The sequence below is a fragment of the Emys orbicularis genome, chromosome 9, assembly GCF_028017835.1.
Source record: "Emys orbicularis isolate rEmyOrb1 chromosome 9, rEmyOrb1.hap1, whole genome shotgun sequence".
Classification (NCBI taxonomy): Eukaryota; Metazoa; Chordata; order Testudines; family Emydidae; genus Emys; species Emys orbicularis.
Window position 1 is genome coordinate 37,199,753 of NC_088691.1, and position 17,713 is coordinate 37,217,465.

Sequence of the window (17,713 nt, forward strand, 5' to 3'; positions counted from 1 at the left end):
AGCACTGGGTAATCACTAAAACACAGTGAGCCCCTCATCCTGGTTCCCTGCACTGTAGCCAGAATGCTGTCCCCAGGCCCTTCCATCCATTTTTAAAAGTTATACTTTTAAAATATGAAAATGTCCGATTTTAATCTTTCTGTTATCAAACATAGAATCATAGAATAGAATTATAGAATATCAGGATTGGAAGGGACATCAAGAGGTCATCTAGTGCAACCCCCTGCTCAAATTTGAACTAAATATTCTCCTTCAAGGATGTGTCAGCATGGCTCCCGTGCTAGGTCTGCATGCTCCATTGCCCACCTTCTGTTCCCATGCAAAAGCATAAAAGGCAGGGCAGCCACATTTTCCCCTCAATTTCTTCTTAGAGCATGTGGTAGCGAGAGGGAACCTGGCAAGTGTCTTTTACCTGCTGGTCATCCTTGTTATTCTGGTGAAGATCTCTCTCTCTCTCTCTCTCTCTCTCTCTCTTTCATATATGTAATATCTGAAATGAAAGAACTAACAAAAGAAGAAAAAAGGATAGAGAAGATAGTTGTACATACCTCCTTCTGTGCCCCCTACAGCGGAGCAAGGTGCTTTCTACAGTTCATCATGGTGAACTGTAAGCTTTCAGGGTTTAGGACTCTGCCCAGCCTGCAGCAGAATCATTCCTCTTGTCACCGGGCATAGCCAATGTAAATGTTCTGTTCAAAGAAGTTCTTTTCTGTTCGAGGAAGACACACATTTCTGATTAATGTGCAGTGTGCAAATTATTCACAGAGGACTTTCAAGTCAAGGGGGAAACAGTCCAAATTTCATCTGCTCCAGCAATCCAGTCACACCGCCTCAGACCTAGAGGACACTGGTGTCTTCAAGGAACCTCATGAATCATCCCCCCCCCCCCCCCCCCCCTCAAGTAGACATCATGCTCTGGGCATTGAAAGGAAGGCGATGAAGAAAATCCCATGGAAATTGGCACCAAGTTACAAAACACTGATCTCCCTTGGAGGTTGATGCAGTTGGTTTTGGGGACCAGCTGGCCAACAGAGACCCATCACTGACCTCAGCACCAGCAAAATCATTACCAGAGGCCCCCCAACACATGGATGCAGCTGAACGAAAATGCCAAACAGGGACCAGGCATGGCTCCAAACAGAGAGAGGAGAAATCACCACTTCTTTAAGGACAAGCCCAAGTCCTTCACCAAGGGAGTGGCACTGAGTGGATGGGCACCACAGACATTAGTAACAGTAAAGTCACCTGCACTCATTCTGGGACTGAAGTATACTTACGAGGAACTACCAGTATCTCCCTGAGGGGGTGACAGCAGCAGGTCCTGGAACTGAGACATTTCTCAGCACCATCATTTGAAGAATATTATTCCTTGTCCCATTGTTACAGTTTTATGTATTTTCTCCAGCATAGAGCAGGGAGTCCTCCCCACTAGTTTTCAAAGATGACCTCAGAGCAAGTGCAGGAGACCCTGCTACAGAGCACCGATCCAGCGCAGGCATGACAGGACACAAGTAGGATGGTACCCAATTTGTGCTGGACCGACATCATTGGACGTGTCTCATAGATAGTTCACTTCCTACAGATCCAGAAAGAGGAAGAGATCAGTGGTTATTTCTGCCTAGAACACTGACAGTGCGGACAGAGCAGCCAGATTCTTAATTGTTTCCAGACAGAGCAGTCCAACCAGCCCTAGCGACTGATGATTTCATGACCACCTAATACATACTGCAGAGACTCTGGGTACTGAGATGATGGTCGCCCATGAATAGTCACACAAACTGTGATATCCTGGCTACCTCAGTGCCCTGCCGGCATTGATTTCCCCATTAGCAAAGGAAAACTGGAATTGGCCAAAGCCATTTGGCTAACTCCAGCCACTGTTCAGCTGACCTCCAAGATGGCAGAGGAACATTACCAAGTGCCCCAGAAAAATTCAGAATACTTCTCTTCCCACCTGGTGCCTCAGGTCATTAGTAGTCACAAGTGGTAAAAGAGAAACCCTAGTCAGTGAAAGGTACATGTACACCCAAGGACAAAGGGCCCCAAAAGGTGAATCTCTTTGGGTGCAAAGTTTATTAATTGGCCTCACTGCACTATAGGTGGCAAATTATCAAGCATTATATGCCAAGTAAAATGTCCTGACAAGGAAGAGGTCAACTTACTTTTTATCCAAGCTGCCTGATGATGGTAGGGAGGAGATAAAGGAAATTATGCTCATGGCCAGATGGTTGCCAGGGCAGCCTAGGACCTGGTTGTAAGGTTGATGGCTGTGACCATGTAACCATGAGATGAGCCTTGGGGGTTTCACCAGAGGTGCAACTCATCAAAGAGATGGAGCTTTTCAGTTTGGAGACTGACAAAGCACTTCACCCTCTTGAAGAACATGAGGGCCATCCTGAGATCCATTGTGGGATTGACGCACCATCCTCTACAGAAAGCCCTACAAGTATCAGTCTTGATGGGGCAACGGGCTCCCGCTGACTCCCAGGGCAGACATAATCAAAATAGTCATGGTGCCAAAGGAGACAATCATCCTCTGCTTCCCTTGTCACCCCAGTCAGCCAGACAGCAAATTTGGTGGGAATGTCAGGAGCCACATCAGAGTTGATCATCACAGCCACAGCTATTACTGTATGAACATACCTCTCAGTTGTAGGTCATGTGCTGGCATTCATTTATGTGAAGCTGCTTGTCAAACTTTGCCTTCGAACTCTCCAACTCGGGCTAAGGAATGTTACCACAGAAACCTGATCCTCAAACAACATGGGATTACCCATGACCATTCTAGAGTCCAGAGCCACCAGGCTAGCTTGTACAATATTCCTGCCTGTCCTCCAAAACTTGATAGTGCAGATTTTCACAGTCACTATAAAAGCAATGGGACACTCATCCTTCTGCCTGCAGGCCATCAACTTCTGGAAATGGTGCTACCAGAATAGAGTGACACGAATGGCCCTTTACTTTCCAGGAGTCAACAAGTGAGCAGATTTCCTGAGCAGGTAATCTGTGACCAACCGTGAATGGTCCCTGTATACATCCTTCATGGTAATGGTATTCTATCAGTGGGGTACATGGGAGACTACTTTTTCAGAAAGGACAATGCAAAATGTTAAAACTTTTGCTCAAGAGGGTCCATGGTTGCTACTGGATGAGACTCTTACAGTGAAACTAAAACTTTGTATACATCTTTCCTCTGATTACCAGGGTGATTTCTGCACTCAAGCAACAAAGCTATGATCATTCTGGTATCTCTATACTGGCTGAGGCAGTTCTGGCTGACAGGTCTACTTTAGATGTCCATTTAACCTCTGATCCAGCCTCCACACTTTCTGGATCTGATCTCATAGCATCACAGCCAGAAACTCCATCTAGACCTGAAGTCACTGCACCTGACAGTGTGGCTGTTATTTGGCTAAGAACCATGGATAGACTGCTCCTGTCAGGTCCAGGAAATCCCAATATGTCCCACATTACCCAGGGACTTGAAAATATGTGCAGAAAGGGAGTCCCACTTGTGTACACTTTGTAAGGTCTTTTGGAGCAAGATTTCCCTCCCATAGACATAGGCCAAATAGAGTTAAAGTTTTGGTGCTAAATAATACTGGGAAACTGCCACTGAAAAGTTTTAACTTAGAGTTGAAGTGGCTCAGCTATATTTCCACACCACTCAAATGGTTTAAAAAACACACACACAAATCTTAAGTTAAAGCAAAAATGAACATAATAGAGCGTGAATCTTCATTGCCACACTCAGCCACACCAGCATATGAATTACGTGTCTTATCACATTTCCAATTACATAATGTCCTTATTCTCACCATACACATACAAGAAATGAAAATCACATTGCAATGGACAGCCTTAACTATAACCCGTTAATCATCCTATTATGAAGAACATGCTATCTCTTTGTATGTGAAAGTGAACATATTTGTATGATTTTTCTTAGCAATAGAGTTAAATTTTTTAAATGTTAAATTTTAACCATTTTTTCATTGCATTCAAATTTTGATATGGAAATACCCCTGAGAATTTCAATGAGCATGACTGTGCACAATGTTTTTGTTACTGTTGCTTTTCCTGTTTTTGATCAATTTTAGTCAAGGACAGTCACATTTAACATCACATTATCTGGTTATGATTAATCCTTTGGTTCACAGCTATTCAAAGTCAAGTTCTAACATAAACTGATTTTCTAATGATAGGCTTAAGTGTACCTTAAGCAATGATTTTACTTTGCAACTTTTCTTGGGACCGCCTGAAAAGTAATATGTGCAACTCCTACAGTATAGAAACTTCAGTTTCTGGTAAATAATCTTTCTTTTTATCTTCTTAACAGCCACAGCATTGGACCCATACTCTGGGATTTTTTTTTTTTTTTTTAAATTTAAAATATCACAGTTTGCCAGTGATTCCCTCTCTATGTCTCTCTCTCTCTCTGTCTGTCATAGATTAATTAGAATTATCAAGGCAATGTGTATTTGATCATATTTATTTATTTGGGTTAGTTAATTCTGCTGGGTAGCTGCAAAATAAACAGATTTAAACATATCCACATGTACTGCTACCTTCAGAGGTTTAAGTAATGCAACAGGATTATCATTGACATTAGATCGGTATTAAACTATATGCCTCAGGTGTGGAGTGGTATTCTGTGTTAGCATAGTGAGGAATCTGAAGATTGTTTCTAGGACTGAATTAAAGACAAAAAGACCGTGACTTGTAAAGATGCTTTGCATATTAATGCCTTTCATTCTGTATGATTATATTTGAGGTTTTTAGAGATGTGTGATTTACATTATTGCCAACTTTCATTTTATAACAAGTACTTTTGGAAACCTTTTTTTGTATGTATCAGAATATGCCAACACTTCCCTGTTGTTCTGTCTTCAGAACATATGTTAGACACATTATATTGGTAGGAGAGTTTGTCAAAAGAAATTTTTTTTTAAATAAGTTTATGTATGTTCTGAACTTCAGGTATATAATATAATTGGAAATACAGTTTCATCTTCTGTTATATTATGGTTCTGTTCCACGATGTGATATTAAAATATAACCTTTTATTTAGTTTTATTTTTCTTAATCGAGATAAGATTAATAATTTAAGTAGAAAGTCTGCAAATCCATCAAATTAATGTCTTAATACCAATCTTCCTATCACTACATTGTATCTGTGCATAACTTTAAAGCTTCATGTTTGATGTTTTATTGACTACCTTCACCTATTAATGATGTCTGGATAAGTTAAGTAAAAAGTGATTTCATAAAGAAGTGTTCCAGGAAACCTATAATGGTGAACAATCCTGGTCTGTTTTAAAACAGTGGATGAACAAAGGTAGTAGTTTCGGTAATAGCTGGCATTTTGTATACCATCTTTCATCCAAACATCTCAAATCCTAAGAACTTTAAAAACTGGATGTACATGAATAACTGTATCTGTTTGGGGCGCCGGGCAGTGGGGCAAGAAAGGCAGAAGTCACTCTGTAGTGAAAGATCACATCCTTGACAAATAATACACAATCATTCTGAAAAGAATTTGCGTATACTCTACTCAGTGTAAATCACTAGAATTTTAGATAGGCAGACTGTAATTTCTCATTTGGTATTTTGCTGTACACAAGGATAATAGCCTTAATCCAATGGAACTGTCATGAGATTTATAACAAATCAGCATTCTTGTTTGCAATCCAAAATAATGTTGTTTTGTTCCATTGTAAATTCCTGGCTTTAGTCTGTATAAGCAAGAGCCATATCATTTAACAAAAAGCAAATTAACAAAACATCTTACAAAATCATTAATGTGTTTTCAATTGAATCCCTAAGGCATATTCAAACTCTGTAGCATGAGAAAATCCTCTTCATACTATCCCAGTCCATTTGTGTACTCACTGCTGTGATGACAATATTTTGAGTAAGAGCTTCACTGAAATCATTAATCATATTTACTTATTAAATCAGTGATTTTGGAATCCAGTACCTTTGTATTAATTTCTTCAAGCTTATAAGAATGATCATTAATCAATTTCCTCTCAAGAAACAAGGATATTGCATATCAAAATGCATTTTAAGTTATTGTTTGATTATTAAGCTACTCTGGACCATATCCCTCAGAAAATTACCTCTATTTCCATGAACTTCCTAGGCTTCAGAGCAGGATCTTCCCAGCTCCCATAACTCCATAAATACCTGTATCTGTGTGTGTGTGTGTGTGTGTGTGTGTATGCGCGTGCATAGCTCCATACATACCTGTATCTGGTGTGTGTGTGTGTGAGACCTTCCCAGCTCCTATAGCTCCATAAATACCTGTATCTGGGGGGTGTGTGTGTGTGTGTATGCGCGTGCGTGCATAGTGCCATAAATACCTGTGTGTGTGTGAGAGAGAGTGCATTAGTTATCCTGTAGGGGAGCCTTGGCTTTCTGTAGTCATTGCTGACTCAAAGTGATGCAGATATTTTAAATTGAAAATGGGTCTTAATAATAAATGAGCATTTGTGCTGCAGTCTGAATGTATGCAAATAGAGGTATAATGAACAGCAGAAATAATTTTATCATCACACATCTGCTATTTGTTCTAAATGTAATCCCAGCAGGATTACTCTTTTGCTTGTTCAGTCTGTTTGATTCTAACACCATTTTTGCTGTCTGGAGATGGTTTACCATTCTACTTCTAAAGTGCAAATTGAACCAGTAACAACAACAAAAAAGAAGATAATTAGCACCAAAGTTTATGTAATGTTCATAAGTAGATTTAGTTAATCATAAACCTGAGTAAAAATAATTTGGAAATGAATACACTTCATTGGGAAATAAAAGCATGATTATAACACAAGGTAAATAGAAATATAACAATTGTATTTGAAGAGCCTTTTTCTTTTATTATTACAATAGTAAATTTAACTTTGTACCTCACTTAATACCTTGAATATCTTTAAATAGTTAATTTGGGATGGGAGGGATGAACACAAAACTACTCAATGATTCAGTTAGACTATATTTGGTTACAGTATGTCTTATTAAAACAGTTCTGGGATATTTTAGAAAAGATGTTCAAACAAAAGAAATAGTGTCTTCCATGGATGTGTGATATTTATTGCCAGATTGTAGACTTGATCTTAATCTGAGATAAAGGAGGGAAGAAAAAATGAAACCTTCTCTTGAGCTTCATTGGGCATCAGATCATCTCTCAGTAGTCCTTGTAAAATGTCCTTACAAGGAAAACCGACCACATCAACCCTTTTTTCCATGGTCCCCACCTTCTCCATCACAACTAAACTTCTCATCTTCACCTTTGAAGCCCTACATATCCTTGCTCAGCTTTCTCTTGTTTTGTTGTTCCCTGTCCTCTTTATTTAAATCCTTCCGTGCACAGCAGCTCAGGAAAGGTGTTCCTTGAGTGAAGAGCAGAATTAAAGACACTTGTGGGACAAGTAGGTCACTGACTGAATGAAGACTCACTTCTGTTATGATGTCTGTCCCTGGGTTTAGATAACTAACTTTGCAACTCTAATATAATCAAGAAATAGGCAGCTGTCTTGTCCCTGGCCACTCTGCTTCTACATTGTATTCTTTTCTCCCATCATTTGCTTTCTATAATATTGAGATCTCTGTGCATGATTTGTCTGTATAGCACTTAACACTGCTATATTAGTAATACACTGTAACACATTTTATTAGCTACAGTGGCATTCCAGACCATTTGGAAACATACATGGTTAAATTTAATATGAAATAATATAATAAAATATTCCTAAATTACTTTTTATCCATATTTCATAAATAAGAAGACACAAAAGTAGTAAAACACAGATTTCTACAACCTTTGGTTTTAAAACAAAATCAAAATTCTTTGTTGGGCTAACTTTTAAAAGAAAGTAGTTGTGAGTCTGCTTGTTTTCTGCTTGTTTTCAAAACATTTTAACATTACTGCAGTTGAAGCACAGTTTGTTACCTTGTTAATGCATTTGTGACTGTTATAATCAGCTTTGAAACAACAACCACAAGACTTCCCCTGTGGAGAAATAATGTGTGCATGTGTCTGTGTACGAAGCAGCTTGAGTGCATTTCTGTCTGCTTATTTTGTTCCCTGCAGCTCTTTTTAAATATGGTATTTTCCATGTTGCATTGGATTATGCAAGTAAAATAGAAGATCTTGAAATGCACACTTACTAAACTACATTAACTGTGTCAGTGCTTTGTTTTTGAAAAGGGAAATGAATTATAAAGCAGCATTTTGACAGTTGCAACCATACAAAGACATTGGCTGAAAGATTCTGAGACACTGTCAGTTCCGTGAAATGCTATGTGTAAATTAAACTTAAGTTGTTGTATCCTTTCTTAAAAGGAAAATGAGAGTAATAATGGGCAAAATGACTTTTTCCCCAAAGTCACAAAAATTAAATTTCTTTATGTGCTTGCATGAAAGAAAGGTACTTCCTTGGATATTTAATTTGTGAGAATTTATTACAAATAAATTTTATTACAAATAAAAAAAACAAATAGAAGTAATTATTACTTAACCATCAAACAAAATAAAGGCTTCATGCCAATGTGCTGGGGCAAATTTCGATTTTCACTTGTATTTCATGGGAATGTGTATCTTGATGGATGTGAGCATTCAAACAAGTGCATTTTTTCCTATGAAGAAATAAGGAAAGGACAAAGATTTTTTCTTCAGAACTGTGAAAATTAGATTGGAACTGATCACATAATATTCTGTTTTACAGCACTGACACTTAAACAAATTACCACCTCTGCTTTTTTAATTCATGTAAACTTATAACTGGTATTGAAGGAGTTGTACTATATAATCAACACAAAACTTTCTTAGTATTCTATCCAAACTCAGTGAGTGTGAGCTTTTGCTTCATTTGAGTCACAACTGCCAACTATTGATTCTGTATCTGAAGGTTTTAGACATTGTGTTCACATGTATAAAACAAATGTGTTGGCAAAATAATGTTTTTTGAAAACTACGTACAGTATGCTTTTAGAATCTGTGACTAACAGGTATGTTGCAGATCTTGGAGCTAGAGTAATATTGTGTACAGTCTTTGCCAGGGCTTTGCTTAAAAATGAAATCAAGTGTGTCTCTCCTTAACAAAGTCTATGGATAGAACCAACATGAGAAAAATAAATCATAATATTAAAAAGCAAAACAACCATAAGAACACTATTTAATTCTAGATAGCATAGGCACAGTGATGCCATTCAAAAATGAGTTTGACTAAATAAATTAGGGTTTTTTGCAGTTTAAACACAATTTATGTACAATATGATGGACTTAATCATGGAGAGCCCAAATCTGTTCTACTACAAGTAGCATGGCTAAATGAGTTGATATGAGATGAGAAAGAACAGTTAAGTTTTGGTAAGAAAGTAAGGGCATTATAGTTCAATACCTTCACTTAGCTAATCTTTAAGTGTGCAATTAATGTTTAAGGAAAATTAAAGTTTGGGGAATGCTGTAAAATTTTTTCCAAAATGTGGAAAGTAGTTAAGGTCTCTGTTCTTTGAACAGGAATTATTTTACATCATACTGCTGAGATACCATAAGGTGAAAGCTATGATGCATGAAAGATTGTGTATACATATTGTTACAGTTGTGTCACAGACAGTCTACATTGAAGTTTTCCATTTAAAAACCTTTAGTTGTAGCAGCCTCTCAAAATTACAGTAGGCTGAACCATGAGAGGTGAGCTACCAGTCACAGATACAGTTTTTGTAATTTGTGTTCCAACATATGTTCAATCTATGATGAAAGTGATTTTTTAAATAAATATATGGAAATACATGTCTACCACAGTTTGGGTCAGCAAGCAGCTGGTGTTGCTTAATAGTGATGGAGACTGTAATAAGTCCTATCAGTTTTAGCAAGGATGTTTGACCTGTGTCAACTGCCCAGAGTAGTCTGTATCAGTAAGATAGTGTAATGTTAGCTTGTTAGAATGGCTTGCATTTAGTTAAGGTATGCATTACTTTTATCCTTTACTGCCCCGGCTTCCCTTCCGTAGGTCTGGAAAGCTTCCTTAAATGTATTCAGCCTTTTTGTGCAAGGTAGTCCATTAGATAGCAGATTCTGGAACTCAGCAAAGGCAGTCCAGGTTGACATGTATGCTATCAAACAGCTTTGTAAAGGTGTTGGGGAAAAGAAAATGGGCCATTAAGCATTCATCACAAGGGATCCTATAAAATCCTTATGCTACTCTAGTGCTGATATTATCTTCTTCCATTGGTGCTCCCAGTTTTCTGTCTTCCCAGTTTGTCTAGCATAAGTCATCGGTGAACAATGGCGATCTGTGGCGACAAGGCAGCGGGAAGGACAGCCACTAGGGGCTAGTGCATTGATGAGTGTGGACAATAGTAGTACACATGTTCTATCAGCCTGGCAACATTGTGATGGACACCTGTGTTTAACAGGAAACCTATAGATCCATGAGTCTCTTAGAGCAGATAAGAATATCCTGCTCAATTAAAAAAGAAGTTAGTCTTCTCTTCATCTTACAAATGACAAAGAAAAAAACTGCGCGAGAATAAATTTTAAATATATTGATTTAACTATAAAATTAGGGATTTCTGTACACCTGTACTACCCGAAGTATATTTATTTAAAATAAAGCAATGGAGAGGGGTATGCAAATTAGGTCTGTCCTTTTGCCAGAGTTTAATTGGTCATATGATACACACAGCATTTTCTTTGAGCATATAGTGAGATGAGCTTATGAACCAATTTTACATCTTGCTTAGCTTGATTAAGCATTATCAGAGGAGAAGACTTTGAAAAGGTTATGCTTAATAGTTAAAGCCCCAGAGACTTATGCAGTTTTGGAATGGTCTCCATTTCTGTGTAAATGTCTTAAGTGGTGACTGCAGACTGCTTTTGTGGATAAAGCCCAGAGTTGTTTTGGGAAGTAAAATTTTGCTTTGTATGTGGGTGGGAAGGAAGATAATGCTCCTTATTTATAATTTAATGAGGAAGATGAAACCACAGGGGCAAACAAAAAAAAGTTGGCAGCCAATGACTAATACTTGAATGCATTGGCGCCAGTGGTTCAGAGATCACAGCACTAACTCCTTAACACTGGAAAATCATGATTCCTGTCACAGAGTCTGTTTAGTGGAGATGCTGACATCTGTATAAACCCATCTAACTTACTGATTTGTTGTGTTACTTGTATGTTAAGAGATCAATGTTTGCATGGTATTGGAAATATCTAAATGGAAAAAAAAGCGGGTCTCACAATATTCCCTTAATTACCAAGTCATCTAACAAACTACAAACATCATATCATACAAAATATTTATCAAATGCTCATTAAAATCACAGCAATTAGAAGAATATAAAGGTAATGTAATATGCCGTTTTATTTCTTTGGTTCCAGAATTTGGTGAAGAATCTTCCTGAACAGAAGGAACTCAGTGCCTTAGCCCAGTTAAAGCATGAATATGATGATCTCTGTGAGCCAGAACAGTTTGGAGTTGTGGTATGTACTAGACTAATATTCAGCCAGGGGTTGTCATTTATAAGATACATTAAAAAGAAAAGCAGTTCAATAGTGTATTGATTTTTTTTCATTACTGTTAATGCATGTTTTTCAGACTGTACAGATTGTGGACCATTCTCTCTCTCTTTCTCTCTCTCTCATGTAAATATATTTATTTAGCACAATATTGCCGAAAATCAGGAAATTAAGATCCTTATAGAATAGAATCCCTACAGGTACTTGACAGAGCCTACTCTATACTGTACTACTGAAAGGAACAGTGATGTATAATTAACGGCCACTTTCTATAAAAGTCATTTCTATGACAAATCAAATCTTGTATCTCTCTGCTGATTGACAGTGGAGTGCTGTTGATAAATAATAGAGCAGAAGAGGTATATTTTAGGACGACTTAAGGATTCATTTATGCAGAGTCATCGACTGATGATTTTTTTCGCCCGTTTGTTGTTTGTACTTAATATCTAAGAGACTGTACTGGCAATTGAAAGAGCTACCCTATGTATTATTTCTCAGTTCAGATATTCCGCTCTTCCCTTGCAATAAAAAATTAGGCTACTCATGCTCATATATTTGTAACATATATTATTTTGCTACTAAAAAGAGTGGAACTTGAGCAGAGATCCAAGATTTCTTATTAAGAAGAATCAATAAATTTTGAGTTCACTGGGTTTGTTTATTCAGATAAATTGTGGGCCTGAATCCAAAACCTAGTAAAACCTCTGCAGTTGGGGAAATTTCAGATCTGGATCCAAATTCTGGGCTAGATTCTGACATTACTCATATTGAGTAGCAGCACTTGTCTCCAAAAAGTAGTCCCAATGGGGACACAAAGTATGACTGAAATAAGAAAATCAAAATGTGTCCCTTTGTGACTAGGTCTCATCTCTAAATCAAATGTTCCAATATAGTATAAGTTACATAGTAAAGTTTAAGTCCCAAAAGTACTAGCCAGAAGTGTTTTGTAAAAAGTGTGTAGTTCAATTGCTATATATGCAGTAAATCGGATTGTCACAAAAATAACTATGCAATTTTGGCTAGAGATAGTAGTCTCTCCTGGGAAAAGGTTGTAACCAGCTATCCATTAGAACAGGGGTTCTCAAACTTCATTGCACCGCGACCCCTCTTCTGACAATAAAGTTAGTACATGACCCCTGGGTGGGGGAAGAGGGGGCTGCAGCCTAAGCACCATTGCCGCAGGTGGGGCTGGAGCGCAGTCTTCAGCTTCAGACCTGAGTCCCAGCAAGTCTAATGCTGGCCCTGGCGACCCATTAAAATGGGGTTGCAACTCACTTTGGTGTCCCGATCCACAGTTTGGAAACCGCTGCATTACAAGTTCAGTTTTGGCGCCCAGTTTGACTGCACCAAAAATAAGTAAGTCAATCCTCACAACATTTCTCAGATGTTGAGGCAAAGGGAAAACATTTGGCCTGATCAGATGTAGCTTTTTTAAATATAGGAATTGGAAAATGTTTAGTGACTTTTCAGATATTTTCTAGCTTTTTAATAAATGGCCTAGTTCTAAAATGTCATCCCTTTTGGAGAGACCAATCTATACAGGAGCAAATTCAAAGGTAATCTGGGGAGGGGGTTCAGGAGGACCCTGTGGTTGGAGGAGAGGAGGAGAGAGGTAAAGGGAACACACAACCTCAAGAAAAGGATTAGTTCAGGTTGATTCTATTTATCAGTGTCTGAAGGCATAGTTTTCAAAAAGTAGGTCAATTGTTTTGAGACACACCTTAATACAGTTGAGTAGTTTGCTAGGTTTTTTTTTACAAGCTAAAAAAAATAATTAAAAAATGGCCCTGGTTGCTCCTTTTCTGTGCAAAAGTATATAAAAGGAAACTACTTAATGCAAAATCTTTAAGTTTCAGTGGCAACACAGAGAAAGTCGTCCCACAGTTTCCGTGAGGTCTTCCCTAAGGATCTTCTGTGTCTCTCTTAAATTATTTTCAGTGTGTAAGCCACACATTCCAACTTGATATGTTTTAATGTGTTAAAGCTCCCATACTTTCACCACAGGAGGATGGAGGCTCCCTTTGGAGCCAGTGACTGTCATATGTGTGTGTGTTTGTGTGTGTATTTTTTTTTTTTTAATCAACCCATGGTTATCATAGAGGTAGATTCTGTTTAAAATCAGAAACATTCTTCCCTCAGAAGCTGTGTCCTTGAGTCTGCTTCATTCCAGGCCTTGCTGGTCCTGGGATTAGCCATAGATAAGGCTACTTTTTAGTCACGTGTATATTTAGTAAAAGTTATGGACAGTAAACAAAGTTTCATGGCCTGTGACCTGTCTATGACTTGTATTATATACCCCTAACTAAAACTTGGGTGGGGGGTCAGAGGTGCTCTTCTTGGGCAGGCGGGTGGTGGTGGGACCCCTACTGGTGCTGGGGTGGGGGGAATGGGCAGCGTGCGTGGCCCGGGACCCCTGCTGGTGCTGGCAGGGTGGGGAGGGTTGGTGGGACTGGCAGGCTCCCTACCCGGCTCCGCGTGTCTCTTCAGCTGCTAGGGGGAGGGAAGGCCGGGGGGCTCCGCACGCTGTCCTCGCCACGAGTTCTGGCTCTGCAGCTCCTATTGGCCAGGAACTGCAGCCAATGGGAGCTGCAGGGGCAGAGTGCAGAGCCCCCTGACCCCTCTGCCTAGGAGCTGCATGGACATGCTGGCTGCTTCCAGGGAGAGTGTCCACCCCACCCCCCGTGGTAAGTGCCACCCTGCTCTCCGACCCAGCCCTGATCCCCCTCCCACACCCAAACTGCTGCTAGCCCAGGGGCTGCCCAAGTATTCGAGCAGCCCCTGAGCCGGCTGCACCGGCCACTGCAAAAGTCAGACACGCAGCCTTAGCCTGTAAATAAGCTTTGAATTAATACAGCCTTATTATAAATATGGCTGTTCTTTATATTCACTCATCTAACTGCAATATGAGAAGTGTTTGTGTCTGTATGTGCATACATACATTTATATACACACATCGATTTAATATAATATCACATAGCTTGCTAGCAGTGTGCTCTCTACTACATCTGACAACTTTCTGATATAATCTTTTTTTACCCTTCTTGTAATTTCAAGAAAGCTCATCGTTCTTGGTATTTAATTGACTGGAATCCCCTGCAACCTGACTTTGGTAACAGACTTTATCACTGTACCCTTTCCCCCCCCTAAACTCTAGGTTTTTTTCCTTTCTTAATCTTGTTTGTTCCTTGTACTCTGTCAGCTATGGATATGAGTTTTCTCACAGCTGCCTGCATTTTAATAATTTGGTTTATTAAATCAAAAATAATTTACCCTTTTCCCTTCAAACTGTTATTGGTTTGTGGTTATGGCCAACAACTGTTATCTGTGCTAAATAAATTTAAGTCAAGATATAAACTGGAAAAATCTGATTGGAATAACATTAGTTAAAGCTATGTTTCGCTTTCCTGGCCAATTAGAAAAATGAAAAGAAACAAAACATTTTTTGATTTCACTAATAGTATTTAGAGTTTACATTAGGTGTAGTAACTTTCATTGATCGAAACGAAAATGGAAAAAAATAATGTTGATATGATCACAAAGGCCTCAAGATCTGATAGTGTTTGAAGAGACAGATTACTTTTCAGATCCAGTAGTTGGTTAACCTTTTAAAACCAGATAGGTAGACTAATAGATTGACACACTCAAGGAAAACTATAAATATGGTACTGAAAATGAAGTTAAATGCATTGCTAGTGTATTAGTGACATACATGTTATGAATCTGAAAAGCTGGTTGTAATGTATTAGAGGTTGTATTAATTGATGCAACCTATTTTTAATTATATGCTCATTTTTTGTTATTTTTACTTAATAGCATGCCATATATTCATCCTGTCTTGGATGATGATAGTCATGACTTTGACAGATTACATAAAGATAACATGCCTTTTATATTCTGTATTTTGATACTGTGCACCTTGACTGGTATGAAATTTATTGTTTATAAATTGGACTGGATTGCCAACATAAATGACAATGTAACTCACATTATTTTTTGTTCTAAAAAGCAGCAATTGGGTTAGTTCTCAGGCTTACATTTTTTATTAGGTTTGATAATGTCAACAAATATTTAAGTAACCCTGTGACAGGCACTGTGATGCTGTAGTGCTAAACTGTCCTCCGTGAATTGTTAATGTTGAACTGAGAGGAAAGTTTACTTACCCTTATCGCTACATTCAGATCAGAAGAGCATCCTAGAGTAACACCATTTTAATTCACAGTTGTAAGTCATTAGTATTTGCTCTTTGTGCATTCATGCTGTGTTTAGGTGCTGTTGTAGTTTGATGTACACCATTTCTGCAAAGATGTACGTGGAGTAGTTATCTTATTTTGTCATGATGCAATTAGACTGTTGCTAAGATTATTGAGCATTTAAAGTGATGTTTTGGGTGAGAGGATTTCCCAAACAATATGCCATTTGATATAAACTGATACAAATTCTGCTGTTATACTAGAGCAAATCTAGAGTAACTCAACTGGGATGATGGGAGGAGTTGTGGATTTATACCATTGTGAAAGCAGAATTTAGCTTCCCACTTTTGTTCATTGTCTGATGTCTGAAATTTCACTTATTTTCAAAAATCAATCTTATGCCCCCCCCCCCCCCCCTTTTTTTTGGTCAAACAGTGTGGTCAATTTACCTTTGACTCAATCTATCAACCTTTCAGTCAAATACTCTTAACTTGTAGTAATTTCTTTCCCATAAAATCCTAGTTACCACTCAATGCTATTGAAAAATTCCACCCACCTCATTCTGGCTGTCTTGATGTAGTTGTGTTTCTGCATTTGTCTCCAGACCTCTAATATCAGGACATTACAGTTAAACTTTCTAGTATCTTGTTTTTCATTAAAATAAAAAAAAAGCCCAAACTTGTTCTGTTGTCCACCATACATTTTAGTAGTGTAAATACTACTACTATTCTGGTTACGTGTCAGCATGAATCCCAGTGTAGCTGTGCATGTGCACAAGATCAAATTATTTTGACCAGGAGTGTCTGTCGAGGCTGTGTATCCTGTTTCTTTATTCTCCTCTATGAAGACATAAAGGCTAGGGTGGCCATGACCTACCCTCAGCTCTCACTTATGGCAGCAAATTGGAACCTGTGTCCAATATGACTAGATTCTAACATTTGCAAACTCTTCAGAAAAACAAAACAAACAAAAAAACCCTTGCATCTTCTGAAAACCTTCAGGACAATCCTCAATCTTGAATATACAATACCTGAAACTGATTTAAATGGCTATTTGGTCGAGATCTCTGAAGAGAACTCCCTGTACAAGACCACCTCCCTAGAGAGAGGCATAATCTGCACTGGAGCAATCTTTGACACCAAGATGTCCATGGCACAGACTTTGGCACCAAAAGCATCCTACCCATCGGTGGCACCCATGGAGGATGTGTACTCCTCCTTACTATGTCATGTTTTTCCCAGTGTCTAACAGAGAATCAGCCCCTATAAGGTCAGGCAATGCTGTGGAAACAACTGAGTGTAGGCCTGGCTTGACATGACAAGAGTGAGGCCTCATTTCTTGGGAGAAAGAATTAGGAAGTTAAATGGATCAGCGAATTGGAAACGAGATGTCTGTACTAGCTAAGATGGGGGGAACACCCAGGGAACCGTTTTCAGAGGACAAAATAACAATGGCTAAGATAATCCTGGGATGTAAAATGAGGTTATGACACCCTGACATCCCCTTATTCACCACTGTCATACAATTAGGATATGTTTTGCACAAAGTATGCCTTGTCAGGTATCATTCTAAAAGTCTTGATCTGCTAGACATTAATATTCTGTTGAATTGTATGTGCTGTCCTCGTATGTGAAGTTATGAAGTTTGGTTATGCATGTGTTGCTGAATCATGTTGTGAGGTTGAAAACACCCACAAGCAGCCTTTCAGGTACAACAGTAAAAAGGTCAAACAATGTTAATGTCTTTTTGAGAAAATGCACACAAGCACAAGGATTACCCCAGGAACTGTCTACAATAGATAGCATTATTGTCTACAGAGATAGCACTACACAAAGGGAACTGTTTGACCCAGGCCACAGCAAAAGAGCTTTCCAGCAAGTGGAAAGAAGATATAAAAGGGGGAAATGACATTATGATGGTACCACACTCTTCCTACAACAACACACCTGGAAAGACCTGAGGAACAAAGATTGAACTGGGGGAAGTGATAGTCCCAGGCTAAAA

General features: G+C 38.6%; 1 protein-coding gene across 1 annotated transcript in view; it reads left to right on the top strand.

The window, feature by feature from the left end:
* Positions 1–17,713, top strand: part of DIAPH2 (diaphanous related formin 2) — a 908,304-nt gene that overhangs the window by 398,385 nt on the left and 492,206 nt on the right. Inside the window, exon 20 of the mRNA XM_065411177.1 lies at positions 11,382–11,483. Within this exon, the coding sequence (XP_065267249.1) occupies positions 11,382–11,483 (102 nt within the window). The remainder of the gene's footprint in view (positions 1–11,381; positions 11,484–17,713) is intronic.